Source organism: Salmo salar, chromosome ssa09 (genome assembly GCF_905237065.1).
Source record: "Salmo salar chromosome ssa09, Ssal_v3.1, whole genome shotgun sequence".
Taxonomy (NCBI): Eukaryota; Metazoa; Chordata; class Actinopteri; order Salmoniformes; family Salmonidae; genus Salmo; species Salmo salar.
Window position 1 is genome coordinate 53106055 of NC_059450.1, and position 24489 is coordinate 53130543.

General features: G+C 39.2%; 1 protein-coding gene across 5 annotated transcripts in view; it reads right to left on the minus strand.

Moving 5' to 3' along the window:
* LOC106591480 (attractin) overlaps window positions 1-24489 on the minus strand; it is a 627298-nt gene that overhangs the window by 469079 nt on the left and 133730 nt on the right. For all 5 annotated transcript variants that reach the window (XM_045723805.1, XM_045723804.1, XM_045723802.1 and 2 more), the window contains exons 6-7: window positions 4169-4337; window positions 770-860 (exon numbers count right to left, since the gene is read on the minus strand). In XM_045723805.1, the coding sequence (XP_045579761.1) occupies window positions 770-860; window positions 4169-4337 (260 nt within the window). The remainder of the gene's footprint in view (window positions 1-769; window positions 861-4168; window positions 4338-24489) is intronic.

A 24489-nucleotide genomic window follows, 5' to 3' on the forward strand; every position in this document is an offset into this window, starting at 1 on the left:
TTAGAGAGGAAGAACAGGATGTTAGAGAGGAAGAACAGGATGTTAGAGAGGAGGAACAGGATGTTAGAGGAGGAGGAACAGGATGTTAGAGAGGAGGAACAGGATGTTAGAGAGGAGGAACAGGATGTTAGAGAGGAGGAACAGGATGTTAGAGAGGAAGAACAGGATGTTAGAGAGGAGGAACAGGATGTTAGAGAGAAAGAACAGGATGTTAGAGAGGAAGAACAGGATGTTAGAGAGGAAGAACAGGATGTTAGAGAGGACAGGTTAAGAAAGGTTATGACAAGTTATAATATGACATTACGGAGAAGGACAGATGGCAATATCTTAGGTCTCTCTTATCACAACAACATTTTACATTTTTAGTCATTTAGCAGACACTCTTATCCAGAGCGACTTACAGTAGTGAATGCATACATTTCATTTTCATGCAATTTTTTTTTTTTTTTTTTTTGTACTGGTCCCCTGTGGCAATTGAACCCACAACCCTGGCGTTGCAAACACCATGCTCTACCAACTGAGCTAAAGGGAAGCAAGATGTTAGCTTACATCTCACAACACATTACGGTGAGAAGACGCACTAACAGGCCATCTACCACAGGGTGAAAAAGATTCTTCAAGAATTGGTGTCGTTTGAGGTCAGGACCAAAGGTCAAGCTTCTGACAAACCTAGCGAAAGTGTATTCTACAAAGTATTCTACTATAGACAACTAAATAGTACTTTCTCAATATTACTACAGATGAACCACTATGTCCCTAGAGCCCATACTTCATGTAGTGCCAGAGAGTGTCCGTATCGTCCCATGACTGAGTTGACAGAGAGGTTGAGAGACAGCCAGCGCTGGGAGCTGAGGTTATACCTGGGAGGAGAGATGAGAGAGAGAGAGAGAAGTTCAGGACCAAAAAAGCATCACAGGCCAGACACAGGTAGGCCAGACACAGGTGAGCCAGACCCAGGTAGGCCAGACCCAGGTAGGCCAGACAAAGGTAGAACCAGACACAGGTAGTCCAGACCCAGGTAGGCCAGACACAGGTAGGCCAGACCCAGGTAGGCCAGACAAAGGTAGGCCAGACACAGGTAGGCCAGACCCAGGTAGGCCAGACACAGGCAGGCCAGACCCAGGTAGGCCAGACACATGCAGTCCAGACCCAGGTAGGCCAGACCCAGGTAGGCCAAGTAGGGTTTGGTTTCATTATGGGTTCATTTCCTTGACACAAATTGAGCATAATCCTGGACTAAAATAATATTCTCCATTGAGTTAGCATCTGCTGGGGGCAAGAGGTCCGGTGGCATGCCCCCCCTCCAGGATAATATTTTTGTTGAACGACTGTAAGGTCACTTCTGATGACTTTTATAAAGACATTCTACTACAAAATATATCTGAAACATAACTGATACACGCTACTGAACTGTACAGAGATGATGGTGGCTGTATGCTCGTGGTAACTGACCTAAATGACTATCGCCCCCGTAGCACTCACTTCTGTCACCATGAAGTACTTTGAGAGGCTAAATGCATCGTCCGCAACTGCGGACGAGGGTAGTGAGGTGAGCCCAACTCATTACCGGGGGCAAACTACCTGCCCTCCAGGACACCTACACCTATGTCACAGGAAGGCCAAAAAGATCATCAAGGACAACAACCACACGAACCACTGCCTGTTCACCCCGCTATCATCCAGAAGGCGAGGTCAGTACAGGTGCATCAAAGCTGGGACCTGAGAGACTGAAAAACAGCTTCTGTCTCAAGGCCATCAGACTGTTAAACAGCTTCTATCTCAAGGCCATCAGACTGTTAAATAGTCAGGAAAACTGAAATCCTATAAAAATAGCATCAAAATGTATCAAAAACATTGACATGTGCAGGAAAATATTATCTAATGAAACATCTGAAATTAAGTCGTATTTTGTCTAAAATAGATAAATTGATTGATCCAAATTGTTGTATTTCGCTATCAACAAAATGTTTAAAATGATCAACTAAGCTCAGCAAAAAAAGAAACGTCGTCTCACTGTCAACTGTGTTGATTTTCAGCAAACTTAACATGTGTAAATATTTGTATGAACATAAGATTCAACAACTGAGACATAAACTGAACAAGTTCCACAGACATGTGACTAACATAAATTTAATAATGTGTCCCTGAACGAGGGGGGGGGTCAAAATCAAAAGTAACAGTCAGTATCTGGTGTGGCCACCAGCTGCATTAAATACTGCAGTGCATCTCCTCCTCATCGACCGCACCAGATCTGCCAGTTCTTGCTGTGAGATGTTACCCCACTCTTCCACCAAGGCACCTGCAAGTTCCCAGACATTTCTGGGGGGAATGGCCCAAGCCCTCACCCTCCGATCCAACAGGTCCCAGACATACTCAATCGGATTGAGATCCGGGCTCTTCGCTGGCCTTGGCAGAACACTGACATTCCTGTCTTGCAGGAAATCACGCACAGAACGAGCAGTATGGCTGGTGGCATTGTCATGCTGGAGGGTCATGTCAGGATGAGCCTGCAGGAAGGGTACCACATGAGGGAGGAGGATGTCTTCCCTGTAACGCATAGCGTTGAGATTGCCTGCTAAGACAACAAGCTCAGTCCGATGATGCTGTGACACACCGCCCCAGACCATGACGGACCCTCCACCTCCAAATCGATCCCGCTCCAGAGTACAGGCCTCGGTGTAACGCTCATTCCTTCGACGATCAACACGAATCCGACCATCACCCCTGATGAGACAAAACCGCGACTCGTCAGTGAAGAGCACTTCATGTCAGTCCTGTCTGGTCCATCGACGGTGGGTTTGTGCCCATAGGCGACGTTGTTGCCAGTGATGTCTGGTGAGGACCTGCCTTACAACAGGCCTACAAGCCCTCAGTCCAGCCTCTCTCAGCCTATTGAGGACAGTCTGATCACTGATGGAGGGATTGTGCGTTCCTGGTGTAACTCGGGCAGTTGTTGTTGCCATCCTGTACCTGTCCCACAGGTGTGATGTCCGGATGTACCGATCCTGTGCTGGTGTTGTCACACGTGGTCTGCCACTGCGAGGACGATCAGCTGTCCGTCCTGTCTCCCTGTAGCGCTGTCTTAGGCGTCTCACAGTACGGACATTGCAATTTATTGCCCTGGCCACATCTGCAGTCCTCATGCCTCCTTGCAGCATGCCTAAGGCATGTTCACGCAGATGAGCAGGGACCCTGGGCATCTTTCTATTGGTGTTTTTCAGAGTCAGTAGAAAGGCCTCTTTACTGTCTTAAGTTTTCATAACTGTGACTTTAATTGCCTACCGTCTGTAAGCTGTTAATGTCTTAACGACCGTTCCACAGGTGCATGTTCATTAATTGTTTTTGGTTCATTGAACAATCATGGGAAACAGTGTTTAAACCCTTTACAGTGAAGATCTGTGAAGTTATTTGGATTTTTACGAATTATCTTTGAAAGACAGGGTCCTGAAAAAGGGCCGTTTCTTTTTTTGCTGAGTTTATTTTGTGGGTTTTCTATGTATGAAGAACATCGATTTGGTTTCTATTTCCTTCTGGTTTCATTTGGAGAGATAACCCATCTTACTTCTTTAGAATAAAAAGAATGGCCATCAATGGCAGTATTCTGAATGGTCGTCAACGGCAGTATTCTGAATGGTCGTCAACGGCAGTATTCTGAACTAATAAACCACACCTTGTTTTGAAAATATATACATTTTTGCTCTTTCGAAGTGTAGAGAGAACATCACAGTTACTCCTCCTAGGAGTATAGAACCTGTACAGGATGAAATTTAGACAGCGTTGCATTTTGGCAACTTTGGGTCTCGCAGGGTTAAGCCCTTTTTCTACTTCCCCAACTTGAAGGTAGTTTTGCGAGCCATTGCTAACTAGCATTAGTGCAATGATTAGAAGTCTTTGGGAACAGCATGCTAGCTGTTCCCATAGACTTCCAGTCACTGTGCTAATCCTAGTTAGCAACTTCCTTCAAAATGGGATCCATGAATTCATCTGACTTTGGGTAAGTAGAAAATGGGCTTCATTGCCCAAATCTTGAACTATCCATTTAAAAGCGCGTTTCGATAGAAAAAAAAAATCCTTCAAGCCAGAAAGGAACAATTGTCCTGGTACATAGCTGGTATTTAATATACACAGTAGTTTGCTAATATGTGATGTAATGACATCCAATACTTACGCTTTGACCATCTGGTAGTCTGAGGAGTTGAAAACATAACCCCCGATAACCCACATGATCCCCTGATCCACTACGGCCTTGTGGGAAGCCCTGGCCAGCCCCGGCTCAGGGTATTCTTCTCGCTGCCAGAATGAAGAGTTGGCCGGGACGGACACAGAACAGTCTGGACCTGTTGGGGAGAGACGATTTTCAAGAGTTTGACTCCCTTATTGGTCTTCACAAACTTCACAGGGGGGAGAAAAAAAGTTTATTTTTGTCCAATTTTATTATGATCCTTTGATCTCTGTATGTCTTTTATTGCAGTAATTTTGCAGACACCATCTATTGCCAGGAGAATCATCTAAGGTGAGCCTAAAAACTCAGCGAATTTAACTTTATCTTAACATGTGAGTCGTTTCAGGAAGCTAGGCGTATGTCACACGTCACTACTTCACAGGAGAGAAATTTGAACATATATATATATATATATATATATATATATATATAGACACAATATATATATATATATTATTTTTTGGTTTTATCAAAATGCATTCTGGGGCAAAAAATGCCTTCTGCAACATGTGAATTTTCATGTGCCTTCATAATAACATATGTGTATTCCATCTGTAAATCCACTTAGCATTTTAATGTATTTCATGAAAGTGTCTAAATGTCTAGACAATAGTGACCCGTCCACTTAGATAGATGTGGCTTTGGTTTATAGTATTTATTTCACATGACCCGTCCATTTAGACCAAGCATCATCTAATAACTATTAAACATTTATATCTGGACACGTTTTAATGTTGATATTGCTAATATGCAAGTTACCATTTCACTTTAACGTTTACACCTTCTGTATTCTGTCCATGTGACAAATACAACATAGATTTTACAGCGTGTGTTTACCAGAGACGGTAATGTGAACAACAACATGACCTGCACCAAAGTCAAATTCGGATATAGGCCAAAGACTAGATAAAGTGTATTTTTACCTGGAGTTCTTCCCTTATTGTAAGCTACTACTTTTACCACTTTAAGTCTTGGAAAACTTTGGTTGTTTACTACTCACTCTGTTTAGCACATAGCCTCAAATGAGAATCCATTAAAGAGATGGGTGGGGCTAAGGCTTTAGAGGGTGTGAACGACGCTGAATGGGTGTAGACAGTAGCTGTAGCAAAACATATCAACTTTCAAATCAGAATTACATTCCCATTGTTTCTCAACTGCGGTGTACGATACACCATTCCCTAGCTCTGAGTCTCTACGAAAGTTAAATGTTGCTACATGGGCCTGAAATTGAGCTGGTGAGTCACGTATTCACAATGAAAAACACGTGACGGCCAGCTAGTATATTAATGTACTGTTAGACACAGTCTCACGGCCCTTTAGGTTAGTCCATGTGGAGTCTCATACAGCATCAATATGCCTACAGATGATTAAAACGTCTCTCTCCAGTCTTCTGGTGTCCAGTTACGACACTGTGATTTTTACAAGTGTGACTTGAAAATATGTAATTAAAAAGGTAGGAGACGTGGTAGCCTGGTAGACAGGTAGGTTAATGACACCAATTACACGGCTGATGCTGCGGAATGCCACGGAACACTACGGAAAACCTTTGAGGAACGGTTAACGACCGGAAAAGGAGAGAAACCAAAACAACAGGGGTATAGTATAGGAGAATATGAATAAGACTGGTGACATCAAGGGAGAATGTCTTTGGAACAGAAAAAGTTGGCAAGCATGAAAAGATAAGAAGAAAGGAAAAGCTGGTATTATAGACTACATTCCTTAGTATTATAGATACAGCTGCTATTATAGGCTACATTCCTTAGTATTATAGAAACAGCTGGTATTATAGGCTATATTCCTTAGTATTATAGATACAGCTGGTATTATAGACTACATTCCTTAGTATTATAGATACAGTTGGTATTATAGACTACATTCCTTAGTATTATAGATACAGCTGGTATTATAGACTACATTCCTTAGTATTATAGATACAGCTGGTGTTAGAGCCTATTTGGACATATTTGTATAAAAGACAGAACATTCAGAGCTCCATGTATATTTGTGTAAATATGAATGTATATGATGAAATATTAGGTACGTACCTTTATGATTTATATTTACCTGATTGAGATGTATTCATTTGTTGTTAGTGTAACTTAGTTTTTGCCCCCCCCCCCTCTTGCCCATTCATTGTACTGCGGTAAGTGTGTTAGGATAAAGGCAGGTAGTTGGGCCTTCGGGGGGAGGAGTCCTTGCTAGACGCGGGAGCGGTATAGTTTTTTGACCATACAGACATACAGACAGGTCATATTGTGTATTTTCCATATCAAGTAACCTATGTTTTAAGTTGATTGGATATTCATTTTCCTGTTAGATATAAGAAGAATAAACATTTTTGTTGCACCATATCCCTGGATCACATTGAATGTTTGGCTTTTTGGAAACCTTGAGTGTGGACTGTATGTGTACCAAACAACTTGGGCAGTGGCTATGGTAAAGAGGAAAGGAAGCCACTACAATCAAGTCAAAAAACTCCGTGAAGGATTGCTATCGGAAGGAAATCTCCGGTTTCGGACACACACTGGATATTGTTCTATTTGTAGTTGCATTCGTACCATAAGGACAGCTCGCTTGGAAGGACTTGAACTCCTAGAATTCGCCAGCCGTGAGTAACCACTGCGAATGAATGAGCTGCCCTGTTCATTGCGATCGTTTGATCATGCATATTATGGAAGCGCAAATGTGCTTATAATTGGAATGTTTGATAAACTTGGGAATGGAATTCAAAACACAGCGCTGTGAAAACAATTAAGATGTTTAAGTTTGGGAAACACTGAGATCCTATGCACAATGTAACCTAATCATATGTCTAATATTTGGCCTAACGTGGAAATGCAATGCATCCACGCAACGAATGATACTGCGTGTTCAAACTTCATTAAAGGGACAAAAACGTATAAAGGGATGAAATGTTTAAAACGCAACTAAAATGCCGAACTTGCACATGTTCAATTCAAAATGGGTCAATATGCTGAAATGGATGACTGTGTTTTAAAGCATTAAAGGAGGTCTAAAGGGGCATTACGTTTAACAATCAAACCAACAACTGTGTCATTGTAAATTGAGTGAACTAAAAGTGAATGATGGAGGATGAAATCCCAAATAAGACTCCACTGGAGAGGGCAGAGGAGCATTTAAATTCACTCTATGCAGCCCGGAGAGGCAAACTTGGAGTGTGTACACGCAAAATGAATGAAATAAAAGTCCTTCTTGTTGATGGAGGAAACATTGAAACTGTGAATGAGAGTCTTGAAGCATTTGATGCTGTTCTCAATGACTTTAAGAATGCTCATGAATCTGTGCTAGAGCTGGTCACAGAGGAGGAACGGGACCAGGAGAGCATGAACTATTATCAACCAAGAATGAGAACTTATGAACATTTCCTGAAAGAGGTGGAAATATGGAAAAAAGCTGAAGTTGAGCCACAAACGCTCATTGAACCACACGACAGCATTTCCAATGTGTCAAAAACTTCAAGTAAAACAAAGTATTCTAAGACGGCTTCCTCAGTGTCGTCTGCACGCCTAAAAGCTGAGGCAGAACGAGCAGCTCTACTAGCTCGCCAAGCATCATTACAGGACAAGCATGCACTGGAACTGGAGAAAGCTCAACTGAATGTTAGGATGGAGAAAATGGCACTGGAAACGGACATAGCAGCATATAATGCCAAACTGAAGGTCCTGGAGAGTGTTGAGTCAACTTCTCAATCCCATGCTGTGGCAGCCCATTTACTAAGCCAAGAAGATGGAATGAACTCTTATTTTGAGAACCAGGAACCTGAGGTCTATGTGGAACCTGAACCATCACCTGTTGAGCTTGCTGCATTAGGTGCAGTTCCAAAGACACCACTACAAAGGGTTTTACAACAACCGACAACAAAGCCATCAAAACCTATTCAGAAAACAGTCATGAACCACACCCTTCAGCAGCCAACAGCAAGGTCTAGCAATCAACACAGAATCAACACTGCGGGTATCAGCGATAATACCAGCCATGATAACCTCTCTACTGTCATGCAAAGGCAGAATGAAATTGCTGACCTCCTTGTACTACAGCACAAACAGGCCACACTCCCTGTTAGGGAGATACCTATGTTTGACGGTGATCCTCTAAACTTTAGGCCATTCATGCGTGCATTTGAACATGGTATAGAAGATAAGACAAGCAGTCACCAGGATGGGCTCTATTACCTGGAACAGTACACCACTGGTCAGCCCAAGGATCTGGTATGTAGTTGTCTGCATATGGAAGCCAGAAATGTTCTGTCCAAAAATGACGCAGAAAAATTAATCCATGCTTTTGTTACTTCTTGGCTGGACTACTGCAATGCTCTACTTTCCGGCTACCCGGATAAAGCACTAAATAAACTTCAGTTAGTGCTAAATACGGCTGCTAGAATCCTGACTAGAACCCCAAAAAAAATTGATCATATTACTCCAGTGCTAGCCTCCCTACACTGGCTTCCTGTTAAGGCAAGGGCTGATTTCAAGGTTTTACTGCTAACCTACAAAGCATTACATGGGCTTGCTCCTACCTATCTTTCCGATTTGGTCCTGCCGTACATACATACACGTACGCTACGGTCACAAGACGCAGGCCTCCTAATTGTCCCTAGAATTTCTAAGCAAACGGCTGGAGGTAGGGCTTTCTCCTATAGAGCTCCATTTTTATGGAATGGTCTGCCTACCAATGTGAGAGACGCAGACTCAGTCTCAACCTTTAAGTCTTTACTGAAGACTTATCTCTTCAGTAGGTCCTATGATTAAGTATAGTCTGGCCCAGGAGTGTGAAGGTGAACGGAAAGGCTGGAGCAACGAACCGCCCTTGCTGTCTCTGCCTTGCCGGTTCCCCTCTTTCCACTGGGATTCTCTGCCTCTAACCCTTTTACAGGGGCTGAGTCACTGGTCTACTGGTGTTCTTCCATGCCGTCCATGGGAGGGGTGCGTCACTTGAGTGGGTTGAGTCACTGACGTGGTCTTCCTGTCTGGGTTGGCGCCCCCCTTGGGTTGTGCCATGGCGGAGATCGTTGTGGGCTATACTCGGCCTTGTCTTAGGACGGTAAGTTGGTGGTTGGAGACATCCCTCTAGTGGTGTGGGGGCTGTGCTTTGGCAAAGTGGGTGGGGTTATATCCTGCCTGTTTGGCCCTGTCCGGGGGTATCATCGGATGGGGCCACAGTGTCTTCTGATCCCTCCTGTCTCAGCCTCCAGTATTTATGCTGCAGTAGTTTATGTGTCGGGGGGCTAGGGTCAGTCTGTTACATCTGGAGTATTTCTCTTGTCTTATCCGGTGTCCTGTGTGTATTTAAACATGCTCTCTCTAATTCTCTCTTTCCCTCTTTCTGTCTTTCTCTCGGAGGACCTGAGCCCTAGGACCATGCCTCAGGACTACCTGGTATGATGACTCCTTGCTGTCCCCAGTCCACCTGGCCGTGCTGCTGCTCCAGTTTCAACTGTTCTGCCTGCGGCTATGGAACCCTGACCTGTTCACCGGACGTGCTTGTTGCACCCTCGACAACTACTATGATTATTATTATTTGACCATGCTGGTCATTTATGAACATTTTAACATCTTGACCATGTTCTGTTATAATATCCACCCTGCACAGCCAGAAGAGGACTGGCCACCCCTCATAGCCTGGTTCCTCTCTAGGTTTCTTCCTAGGTTTTTGGCCTTTCTAGGGAGTTTTTCCTAGGGAGTTTTTCCTAGCCACCGTGCTTCTTTCACATGCTTTGCTTGCTGTTTGGGGTTTTAGGCTGGGTTTCTGTACAGCACTTTGAGAATATCAGCTGATGTACGAAGGGCTATATAAAAATACATTTGATTTGATTTGAGAAGAGGCTATGCAGAGGCCAAGAGGTTGTTAAAGGAACACTTTGGCAATGAAATCAAAGTCACCACTGCTTACATGGAAAAAGCTTGGAACTGGACAAACATCAAACCGGATGATGGAAAGGGACTGGGTGGCTATGCACTCTATCTTAGAGGTTGCTGTAATGCTATGCAAGACCTACAGAACATGGAAGAGCTTAATCTTCCCTCCAACATAAAGTTGATAATGTCAAAACTTCCCTACAAACTAAGGGAAAAATGGAGGTCTACGGCATGTGATATTTTAGAGAGAAGAGACCTGAGGGCCCAGTTCAGTGACCTTGTGACGTTCATGGAAAAACACGCCAAAATACTGCAGGATCCGTTGTATGGAGATATTCAAGATCCCCTGTCCAAGAAAAAGTTTTTAAAAACCAGAACAGAAGCTGACTTTAAACAGCAGTTCAAGTCCAAGAGTATGGGAAGCAGCTTTGCCACTGCAGTAGCTGTAGTGGCAGATTGTGACTCTGAAAAACCTCTAAAAGAACAAACATTAAAAGTAAAGAGACCAGGCACCTACCCTTCTGACGCTCCCAGTACCTCATGCGTATTTTGTGCTGGAGAGCATTTATTGGTCGACTGCCAACAGGTGAAGGCACAGCCACACGAATCCAAGGTTGAGTTTCTGAGATCAAAAGGCCTTTGTTTTGGCTGTTTGATGAGAGGACACTTAAGCAAAGAATGTAAAAGAAGGATGACCTGTCAGAGCTGTCAAAGAAAGCACCCCACTATCCTGCACATTGAAGGAAGAGAGAGATTTAGATCTCAAAAGGCAGATATGGGTGGTGTAGCAGTAAAGCGGGAGGAGACTGTCAGCAGTGCACTTGTTTCACTGGAAGCTGGTGAAGATACCGGGGCCGGTACAGATTGTGCACTTGCAATTGTGCCAGTTCAAGTAAAGGTGGCAAATGGAAGCAAGTCTGTGTTAACCTATGCGTTTCTCGATTCTGGTAGCTCGGCAACATTTTGTACGGAGAGACTCATGAGGCAGCTGAATGCTAAATGCAGTGAGACTGAAATTCTGCTACGCACAATGGGGCAGGAGAGTCCTACCAAGAGCTTTGAGATATCTGGATTAGAGATTGGCAACGTGGAAGGCAACACATTTCTTGCATTACCAAAGGTCTACTCCCAAAATAAGATCCCAGTGACAAGAGAGAACATTCCCACTCAGAAAGATCTCAAAAGGTGGCCATACCTGAAAGGGGTTCAGTTGAAGGAAATTGATGCCGACGTCGAACTCCTGATTGGCGTAAATGCTCCAAAGGCAATGGAACCCTGGCAAATCATAAATAGCCAAGGCAACGGACCGTATGCAGTGAAAACCATCTTTGGATGGGTGATGAACGGTCCTCTTAACAACTGTACCATGGCAGAAGAATCTGGATGTCCTACGGTGATGGCCAATCGTATCTCAATGGCCGACCTGGGGGTTCTTCTTGTAAATCAATACAACCATGACTTCCCTGAGAGAGGGTATGAAGAGAAAAGTGAGATGTCAGCTGAGGATCGTAAGTTTATGGAGATAGTATCACGCTCCATAACCCCGAAAGACCATCACTACTACTTACCGTTGCCCTTTCGCAACAAACAGGTAGTCCTGCCGAACAATCGTGACATGGCAAAGCAGCGGGCTCTAAATATCATCAGGAAGTTTAAGAAGGATGAAGGTTATGCTGCAGAGTACAAAGGCTTCATGGAAGAGATTATAACAAAAGGTTATGCCGAGAAGGTACCACAAGAACAGCTTCTCAGAGAGAAAGGCAAGGTATGGTACATACCACACCATGGCGTTCACCATAAGCGCAAAGGAACAATACGAGTGGTGTTTGACTGTTCATCATCCTATAAAGGTACATCTCTTAACAGTGAACTCCTTCAAGGCCCTGACCTGGCAAACACGCTTATAGGAGTCTTGCTAAGATTTCGGCAAGAGCACATTGCCATGATGGCAGACATCGAAGGAATGTTCCATCAAGTACGTGTCCATGAAGATGACTTAGACTTCCTGCGATTCCTATGGTGGCCGGATGGTGACACTAACAAAAGATTGGAGGAGTACAGAATGACAGTACATCTTTTCGGTGCTATATCCTCTCCAAGTTGTGCAAATTTCGCACTACGAAAGACTGCAGAAGACAACTGTGAGAGGTACGATGAAGAGGTGATTCAAACAGTGAAGTCCAACTTCTACGTTGATGACTGCCTCAAGTCAGTGGCCACAGAAGAACAAGCCATAGCTCTCACAAAAAACCTCATGGATGTGTGCTCTCAGGGTGGGTTCAAATTGACCAAGTGGGTCGGCAACAGCCGTGCTGTGCTGGCTTCTATCCCTGATGAACACAAAGCCAAGCAGATAAAAGAACTGGACCTGGACAGAGAAAAGCTGCCTGTTGAAAGAGCACTTGGAATCCGATGGAACATTGAAAGAGATGTGTTTACCTTCCGAGTCATTGTCAAGAACAGACCCCTTACAAGAAGAGGTATTCTCTCTACTGTCAGCTCTGTTTATGATCCATTAGGTTTCCTCGCCCCATTCGTATTAAAGGCAAAGCAAATTCTTCAAGTGCTCTGCAAGCTAAAGTGTGGACGGGACGAAGTCATCCCCGAAGAACACTCTATTTCATGGAAGAGATGGCTCTCAGAGCTAGACCAGCTTTCCAGATTCCAGATAGACAGGTGTATGATGCCTGAGAACTTTGGTCAAGTCAAGACCGCACAGCTGCATCACTTCGGTGACGCAAGTGAGCAAGGTTATGGCACGGCAAGCTACCTTAGGTTCACAAACGGTATGGGAAAGGTCCACATTGCATTCATACTGGGGAAATCAAGGGTCACTCCACTCAAGCAGATGACGATCCCCAGACTGGAACTTGCTGCAGCAACATTGGCAGTGAGAGTGGACAGGATGTTAAGGTTGGAGCTCCAGATTGAACTTGAGGAGTCAACTTTCTGGACAGACAGCCAGTCTGTGCTAAAATACATCTGCAACGATACCAAGAGATTCCATACCTTTGTGGCTAATAGGGTTGCTATGATCCGTGACCTATCGAAAGCAAAACAGTGGAGGTATTTGAACTCCAAACACAACCCAGCCGATGATGCTTCAAGAGGATTACATGTTGACATTTTCCTGAACTCAAAGAGATGGCGCAAAGGACCAGAATTCCTGGAGAAAACAGAAACACAATGGCCAAAAGTCCCCGAGGAACTTGGCTCCATCCCTTCAGATGATCCAGAGGTGAGAAAAGACGTCATCGTAAACAGTACATGTGTGGAAGAAAAGAGTCCGACCAGCAAACTGATCGAGTACTATTCAACATGGAACAGCTGGAAGAAAGCAGTTGCCTGGATGCTGAAACTGAAGAGACTTCTTCTACAGTTAAGCCAGAAAAGGAAAGTTCTCACACAAACTGATCCAGGTTCAGATCAGAGTCTGACAAACTCACTGAAGGAACAAATTGACAAGTTCAAACTGACATTTGGAAAAGAAAGTCTGTCTGTGGATGACCTAGATGAAGCAGAAAAGGCCATCATTCGATTTGAGCAACGACAGCACTATAAATAAGAAATTGCACTAGTTGTGAAAGGAAAACAATGTGCCAAGAGAAATGGCTCAATCTGTAAGCTTGATCCAATTGTTGACAATGGCATTCTGAGAGTGGGAGGAAGGTTAAGCAAAGCTGCTATGCCTACGGAACTAAAGAATCCTATGATCCTACCCAAAGACTCCTACATCTCCAGACTGATCTTACTCCACATCCATAAGCAGGTTGGCCACTCTGGGAGAGGTCACATGCTTTCTAGACTTCGCCAGCGATATTGGATACCCTGTGCCAACTCCTTAGCAAGGAAGATCCTTAAGAGCTGTGTCTTCTGCAGGCGGATGCAAGCTAGAGCTGGAGAACAGAAGATGGCCGACCTTCCACAAGATCAGGTGTCACCTGATTTGCCGCCTTTCACCCATGTGGGCATAGATTACTTCGGCCCCATAGAGGTGAAGCGAGGCCGCGTTCATGTGAAGCGGTATGGTGTGATCTTTACTTGCCTTGTGAGTCGAGCTGTCCATCTAGAAGTTGCTAGTTATCTGGATACTGATTCCTGCATCAATGCCCTGCGCAGGTTCATCTGTCGAAGGGGCCCAGTCACAAGTATCAGAACAGACAATGGCACCAACTTTGTTGGAACACACAGAGAGCTAGGAGAAGCTCTGAAAGAGCTGGATCACAACAAGATTCAAAATGAATTACTGAAGGAAGGAGTGACATGGTCATTCAATCCCCGCTCTGGAGCCCACCATGGGAGAGGTTGATCCGACTGGTGAAAAAGGTCCTCTATTCAGTCCTTAAAGAGCAAGTACTGGATGATGAGGCTATGCAGACAGCCTTGTGTGAAGTTGAGGCAATCATGAACGACAGACCAATCACAACTGTAACAAATGACCCTAATGATCTAGAACCCCTGACTCCGAACCATCTGCTTCATCTGAAAGCAAAGCCAGTCCTGCCACCAGGACTATTCCAGAGAAGAAACCTATACTCACGAAGGAGATGGAACCAAGTACAATATATTACTGACCTCTTCTGGAAGAGATGGATCAGGGAGTATCTTCCACTTATGCAGGAGCGGAACAAGTGGAACAAAACTAAGAGAAACTTCAGTCCTGGTGACCTTGTGGTCATCGTCGACGACACCGCCCCTAGGAACTCTTGGCTAATGGGGCGTGTGTTGGAGGCTTTGCCAGGGGCCAAAGGTCTTGTCCGGAGCGTCTTGGTTAAGACCAAGACCAATATCTTACAGAGACCTATCAATAAACTCTGTCTGCTCCTGGAGGCGGCGGAGTGAGACACACACACACACACACACACACAGTGCTCCATCTTTGAATCACGTTCACCTCTGATTCGTTGATGTTGTACTCTTACATTCTTTGATGTTGTAGTCATACATTTTTTGGAAGTCATACTCTTGACATTTTTGGAAGTTGAACACCTGAACACTTCAACTCAGACTGAGATCTACGGACTATTTTCCTATTTGGCACCTTGTATATTTGTATATAGCTATGAACTGTAATAGTGTTCTGGTATAGAATGTTTTGTGTATTGGCTCTACATTTGAATATTAAGTAATTGTTGTCCATTCAATGTAGTCAACAATTAGGGGCCGGTATGTTAGAGCCTATTTGGACATATTTGTATAAAAGACAGAACATTCAGAGCTCCATGTATATTTGTGTAAATATGAATGTATATGATCAAATATTAGGTACGTACCTTTATGATTTATATTTACCTGATTGAGATGTATTCATTTGTTGTTAGTGTAACTTAGTTTTTGCCCCCCCCTCTTGCCCATTCATTGTACTGCGGTAAGTGTGTTAGGATAAAGGCAGGTAGTTGGGCCTTCGGGGGGAGGAGTCCTTGCTAGACGCGGGAGCGGTATAGTTTTTTGACTATACAGACAAACATACAGACATACAGACAGGTCATATTGTGTATTTTCCATATCAGGTAACCGATGTTTTAAGTTGATTGGATAGTCATTTTCCTGTTAGATATAAGAAGAATAAACATTTTTGTTGCACCATATCCCTGGATCACATTGAATGTTTGGCTTTTTGGAAACCTTGAGTGTGGACTGTGGCTATGGTAAAGAGGAAAGGAAGCCACTACAGCTGGTATTATAAACTACATTTCTTAGTATTATAGATACAGCTGGTATAATAGGCTACATTCCTTAGTATTATAGATACAGTTGGTATTATAGGCTACATTCCTTAGTATTATAGATACAGTTGGTATTACAGGCTACATTCCTTAGTATTATAGATACAGCTGGTATTATTACTGTAGGCTATATTCCTTAGTATTATAGATACAGCTGGTATTATTACTATAGGCTACATTCCTTAGTATTATAGATACAGCTGGTATTATAGACTACATATCTTAGTATTATAGATATAGCTGGTATTATAGGCTACATCCCTTTGAATTATAGATACAGCTGGTATTGTAGGCTACATTCCTTAGTATTATAGATACAGCTGGTATTATAGGCTACATTCCTTAGTATTATAGATATAGCTGGTATTATTACTATAGACTACATTCCTTAGTATTATAGATAAGAGCTGGTATGATAGGCTACATTCCTTAGTATTATAGATACAGCTGGTATTATAGACTACATTCTTTAGTATTATAGGTACAGCTGGTATTATAGACTACATTCTTTAGTATTATAGGTACAGCTGGTATTATAGACTACATTCTTTAGTATTATAGGTACAGCTGGTATTATAGACAACATTCCTTAGTATTATAGATACAGCTGGTATTATTACAATAGGCTACAATCCTTAGTATTATAGATACAGCTGGTATTATCACAATAGGCTACATTCCTTAGTATTATAGATACAGCTGGTATTATTACTATAGGCTACATTCCTTAGTATTATAGATACAGCTGGTATTATAGACTACATTCCTTAGTATTACAGATACAGCTGGAATTATAGACTACATTCCTTTGTGTTATAGATACAGCTGGTATTATAGACTACATTCCTTAGTATTATAGATACAGCTGGTATTATAGACTACATTCCTTAGTATTATAGATACAGCTGGAATTATGGACTACATTCCTTAGTATTATAGATACAGCTGGTATTATAGACTACATTCCTTAGTATTATAGATACAGCTGGAATTATAGACTACATTCCTTAGTGTTATAGATACAGCTGGTATTGTAGACTACATTCCTTAGTATAATAGATACAGCTAGAATTATAGGCTACATTCCTTAGTATTATATATACAGCTGGTATTATAGACTACATTCCTTAGTATTATAGATACAGCTGGTATTATAGACTACATTCCTTAGTATTATATATACAGCTGGTATTATACTTAGACTACATTCCTTAGTATTACAGATACAGCTGGTATTATAGACTACATTCCTTAGTATTACAGATACAGCTGGTATTATAGGCTACATTCCTTAGTATTATAGATACAGCTGGTATTATAGACTACATTCCTTAGTATTATAGATACAGCTGGTATTATAGACTACATTCCTTAGTATTATAGATACAGCTGGTATTATAGACTACATTCCTTAGTATTATAGATACAGCTGGTATTATAGACTACATTCCTTAGTATTATAGATACAGCTGGTATTATAGACTACATTCCTTAGTATTATAGATACAGCTGGTATTATAGACTACATTCCTTAGTATTATAGATACAGCTGGTATTATAGACTACATTCCTTAGTATTAAAGATACAGCTGGTATTATTACTATAGACTACATTCCTTAGTATTACAGATACAGCTGGTATTATAGACTACATTCCTTAGTATTATAGATACAGCTGGTATTATAGACTACATTCCTTAGTATTACAGATACAGCTGGTATTATACTAGGCTACATTCCTTAGTATTATAGATACAGCTGGTATTATTACAGACTACATTCCTTAGTATTATAGATACAGCTGGTATTATAGACTACATTCCATAGTAATATAGACACAGCTGGTATTATAGACTACATTCCTTAGTATTAAAGATACAGCTGGTATTATTACTATAGACTACATTCCTTAGTATTATAGATACAGCTGGTATTATAGACTACATTCCTTAGTATTACAGATACAGCTGGTATTATAGACTACATTCCTTAGTATTATAGATATAGCTGGTATTATTACTATAGGCTACATTCCTTAGTATTATAGATACAGCTGGTATTATAGACTACATTCCTTAGTATTATAGATACAGCTGGTATTATAGACTACATTCCTTAGTATTATAGATACAGCTGGTATTATAGACTACATTCCATAGTAATATAGACACAGCTGGTATTATAGACTACATTCCTTAGTATTAAAGATACAGCTGGTATTATTACTATAGACTACATTCCTTGGTATTATAGATACAGCTGGTATTATAGACTACATTCCTTAGTATTATAGATACAGCTGGTATTATAGACTACATTCCTTAGTATTATAGATACAGCTGGTATTATAGACTACATTCCTTAGTATTATAGATACAGCTGGTATTATAGACTACATTCCTTAGTATTATAGATACAGCTGGTATTATAGACTACATTCCTTAGTATTATAGATACAGCTGGTATTATTAGACTACATTCCTTAGTATTATAGATACAGCTGGTATTATAGACTACATTCCTTAGTATTATAGATACAGCTGGTATTATAGACTACATTCCTTAGTATTATAGATACAGCTGGTATTATAGACTACATTCCTTAGTATTACAGATACAGCTGGTATTATAGACTACATTCCTTAGTATTACAGATACAGCTGGTATTATAGACTACATTCCTTAGTATTATAGATACAGCTGGTATTATAGACTACATTCCTTAGTATTATAGATACAGCTGGTATTATAGACTACATTCCTTAGTATTATAGATACAGCTGGTATTATAGACTACATTCCTTAGTATTATAGATACAGCTGGTATTATAGGCTACATTCCTTAGTATTACAGATACAGCTGGTATTATAGGCTACATTCCTTAGTATTATAGATACAGCTGGTATTATAGGCTACATTCCTTAGTATTATAGATACAGCTGGTATTATAGGCTACATTCCTTAGTATTATAGATACAGCTGGTATTATAGGCTACATTCCTTAGTATTACAGATACAGCTGGTATTATAGACTACATTCCTTAGTATTACAGATACAGCTGGTATTATAGACTACATTCCTTAGTATTATAGATACAGCTGGTATTATAGGCTACATTCCTTAGTATTACAGATACAGCTGGTATTATAGACTACATTCCTTAGTATTATAGATACAGCTGGTATTATAGACTACATTCCTTAGTGTTATAGATACAGCTGGTATTATAGACTACATTCCTTAGTATTATAGATACAGCTGGTATTATAGACTACATTCCTTAGTATTATAGATACAGCTGGTATTATAGACTACATTCCTTAGTATTACAGATACAGCTGGTATTATAGACTACATTCCTTAGTATTATAGATACAGCTGGTATTATAGACTACATTCCTTAGTATTATAGATACAGCTGGTATTATATAGACTACATTCCTTAGTATTATAGATACAGCTGGTATTATAGACTACATTCCTTAGTATTATAGATACAGCTGGTATTATAGACTACATTCCTTAGTATTATAGATACAGCTGGTATTATAGACTACATTCCTTAGTATTATAGATACAGCTGGTATTATAGACTACATTCCTTAGTATTACAGATACAGCTGGTATTATAGGCTACATTCCTTAGTATTATAGATACAGCTGGTATTATTAGACTACATTCCTTAGTATTACAGATACAGCTGGTATTATAGACTACATTCCTTAGTATTATAGATACAGCTGGTATTATAGACTACATTCCTTAGTATTATAGATACAGCTGGTATTATAGACTACATTCCTTAGTATTATAGATACAGCTGGTATTATAGACTACATTCCTTAGTATTATAGATACAGCTGGTATTATTATAAGACTACATTCCTTAGTATTACAGATACAGCTGGTATTATAGGCTACATTCCTTAGTATTATAGATACAGCTGGTATTATATAGACTACATTCCTTAGTATTACAGATACAGCTGGTATTATAGACTACATTCCTTAGTATTATAGATACAGCTGGTATTATAGACTACATTCCTTAGTATTACAGATACAGCTGGTATTATAGACTACATTCCTTAGTATTATAGATACAGCTGGTATTATAGACTACATTCCTTAGTATTACAGATACAGCTGGTATTATAGACTACATTCCTTAGTATTATAGATACAGCTGGTATTATAGACTACATTCCTTAGTATTATAGATACAGCTGGTATTATTACTAGACTACATTCCTTAGTATTATAGATACAGCTGGTATTATAGACTACATTCCTTAGTATTATAGATACAGCTGGTATTATAGACTACATTCCTTAGTATTACAGATACAGCTGGTATTATAGACTACATTCCTTAGTATTATAGATACAGCTGGTATTATAGACTACATTCCTTAGTATTATAGATACAGCTGGTATTATAGACTACATTCCTTAGTATTATAGATACAGCTGGTATTATTAGACTACATTCCTTAGTATTACAGATACAGCTGGTATTATAGACTACATTCCTTAGTATTATAGATACAGCTGGTATTATAGACTACATTCCTTAGTATTATAGATACAGCTGGTATTATAGACTACATTCCTTAGTATTACAGATACAGCTGGTATTATAGACTACATTCCTTAGTATTATAGATACAGCTGGTATTATAGACTACATTCCTTAGTATTATAGATACAGCTGGTATTATAGACTACATTCCTTAGTATTATAGATACAGCTGGTATTATAGACTACATTCCTTAGTATTATAGATACAGCTGGTATTATAGACTACATTCCTTAGTATTATAGATACAGCTGGTATTATAGGCTACATTCCTTAGTATTATAGATACAGCTGGTATTATAGGCTACATTCCTTAGTATTATAGATACAGCTGGTATTATAGACTACATTCCTTAGTATTATAGATACAGCTGGTATTATAGGCTACATTCCTTAGTATTATAGATACAGCTGGTATTATAGACTACATTCCTTAGTATTATAGATACAGCTGGTATTATAGGCTACATTCCTTAGTATTATAGATACAGCTGGTATTATTAGACTACATTCCTTAGTATTATAGATACAGCTGGTATTATAGACTACATTCCTTAGTATTATAGATACAGCTGGTATTATAGACTACATTCCTTAGTATTATAGATACAGCTGGTATTATAGACTACATTCCTTAGTATTATAGATACAGCTGGTATTATAGACTACATTCCTTAGTATTATAGATACAGCTGGTATTATTATAGACTACATTCCTTAGTATTATAGATACAGCTGGTATTATAGGCTACATTCCTTAGTATTATAGATACAGCTGGTATTATAGGCTACATTCCTTAGTATTATAGATACAGCTGGTATTATAGGCTACATTCCTTAGTATTATAGATACAGCTGGTATTATAGACTACATTCCTTAGTATTATAGATACAGCTGGTATTATAGACTACATTCCTTAGTATTATAGATACAGCTGGTATTATAGACTACATTCCTTAGTATTATAGATACAGCTGGTATTATAGACTACATTCCTTAGTATTATAGATACAGCTGGTATTATAGACTACATTCCTTAGTATTATAGATACAGCTGGTATTATAGACTACATTCCTTAGTATTATAGATACAGCTGGTATTAAAGGCTACATTCCTTAGTATTATATATACAGCTGGTATTATAAAGACTACATTCCTTAGTATTATAGATACAGCTGGTATTATATAGACTACATTCCTTAGTATTATAGATACAGCTGGTATTATAGACTACATTCCTTAGTATTATAGATACAGCTGGTATTATAGACTACATTCCTTAGTATTATAGATACAGCTGGTATTATAGACTACATTCCTTAGTATTATAGATACAGCTGGTATTATAGACTACATTCCTTAGTATTACAGATACAGCTGGTATTATAGAGTACATGCCTTAGTATTATAGATACAGCTGGTATTATAGACTACATTCCTTAGTATTATAGATATAGCTGGTATTATAGACTACATTCCTTAGTATTATAGATACAGCTGGTATTATAGACTGCATTCCTTACTATTACAGATACAGCTGCAATTATAGACTACATTCCTTAGTATTATAGATACAGCTGGCATTATAGACTACATTCCTTAGTATTATAGATACAGCTGGTATTATAGACTACATTCCTTAGTATTATAGATACAGCTGGAATTATAGACTACATTCCTTAGTGTTATAGATACAGCTGGTATTATAGACTACATTTCTTAGCATTATAGATACAGCTGGTATTATAGGCTACATTCCTTAGTATTATAGATACAGCTGGTATTATAGGCTGCATTCCTTAGTATTATAGATGCAGCTGGTATTATAAACTACATTTCTTAGTATTATAGATACAGTTGGTATAATAGGCTACAATCCTTACTGTTATAGATACAGCTGGTATTATAGACTACATTCCTTAGTATTATAGATACAGCTGGTATTATAGACTACATTCCTTAGTATTATAGATACAGCTGGTATTATAGGCTACATTCCTTAGTATTATAGATACAGTTGGTATTATAGGCTATATTCCTTAGTATTATAGTTACAGCTGGTATTATTACTATAGGCTACATTCCTTAGTATTATAGATACAGCTGGTAATATTACTATAGGCTACATTCCTTAGTATTATAGATACAGCTGGTATTATAGACTACATTCCTTAGTATTATAGATACAGCTGGTATTATAGACTACATTCCTTAGAATTATAGATATAGCTGGTATTATAAGCTACATTCCTTTGTATTAAAGATACAGCTGGTATTATAGGCTACATTTCTTAGTATTATAGATACAGCTGGTATTATAGGCTACATTCCTTAGTATTATAGATATAGCTGGTATTATTACTATAGACTACATTCCTTAGTATTATAGATACAGCTGGTATTATAGGCTACATTCCTTAGTATTATATATACAGCTGGTATTATAGACTACATTCCTTAGTATTATAGGTACAGCTGGTATTATAGGTAACATTCCTTAGTATTATAGATACAGCTGGTATTATAGGCTACATTCCTTAGTATTATAGATATAGCTGGTATTATAGGCTGCATTCCTTAGTATTATAGATACAGCTGGTATTATAGGCTACATTCCTTAGTATTATAGATACAGCTGGTATTATACTAGACTACATTCCTTAGTATTACAGATACAGCTGGTATTATAGACTACATTCCTTAGAATTATAGATACAGCTGGTATTATAGACTACATTCCTAAGTATTATAGATACAGCTGGTATTATTACTTTAGACTACATTCCTTAGTATTACAGATACAGCTGGTATTATAGACTACATTCCTTAGAATTACAGATACAGCTGGTATTATAGACTACATTCCTTAGTATTATAGATACAGCTGGTATTATAGACTACATTCCTTAGAAATTATATATACAGCTGGTATTATTAAGACTACATTCCTTACTATTATAGATACAGCTGGTATTATTACTAAGACTACATTCCTTAGTATTATAGGTACAGCTGGTATTATAGACTGCATTCCTTAGTATTATAGATACAGCTGGTATTATAGACTACATTCCTTAGTATTATAGATACAGCTGGCAATATAGACTGCATTCCTTAGTATTATAGATACAGCTGGTATTATAGACTGCATTCCTTAGTTATAGATACAGCTGGTATTATTACTATAGACTACATTCCTTAGTATTATAGATACAGCTGGTATTATAGACTACATTCCTTAGTATTATAGATATAGCTGGTATTATAGACTACATTCCTTAGTATTATAGATACAGCTGGTATTATAGACTACATTCCTTAGTATTATAGATATAGCTGGTATTATAGACTACATTCCTTAGTATTACAGATATAGCTGGTATTATTACTATAGGCTACATTCCTTAGTATTATAGATACAGCTGGTATCATAGACTACATTCCTTAGTATTATAGATACAGTTCGTATTATAGACTACATTCCTTAGTATTATAGATACAGCTGGTATTATAGACTACATTCCTTAGTATTATAGAAACAGCTGGTATTATAGACTACATTCCTTAGTATTATAGATACAGCTTGTATTAAAGGCTACATTCCTTAGTATTATATATACAGCTGGTATTATTACTATAGACTACATTCCTTAGTATTACAGATACAGTTGGTATTATAGACTACATTCCTTAGAATTATAGATACAGCTGGTATTATAGACTACATTCCTTAGTATTACAGATACAGCTGGTATTATAGACTACATTCCTTAGTATTATAGATACAGCTGGTATTATTAGACTACATTCCTTAGTATTATAGATACAGCTGGTATTATAGACTACATTCCTTAGTATTATAGATACAGCTGGTATTATAGACTACATTCCTTAGTATTATAGATACAGCTGGTATTATAGGCTACATTCCTTAGTATTATAGATACAGCTGGTATTATAGACTACATTCCTTAGTATTATAGATACAGCTGGTATTATAGACTACATTCCTTAGTATTATAGATACAGCTGGTATTAAAGGCTACATTCCTTAGTATTATATATACAGCTGGTATTATC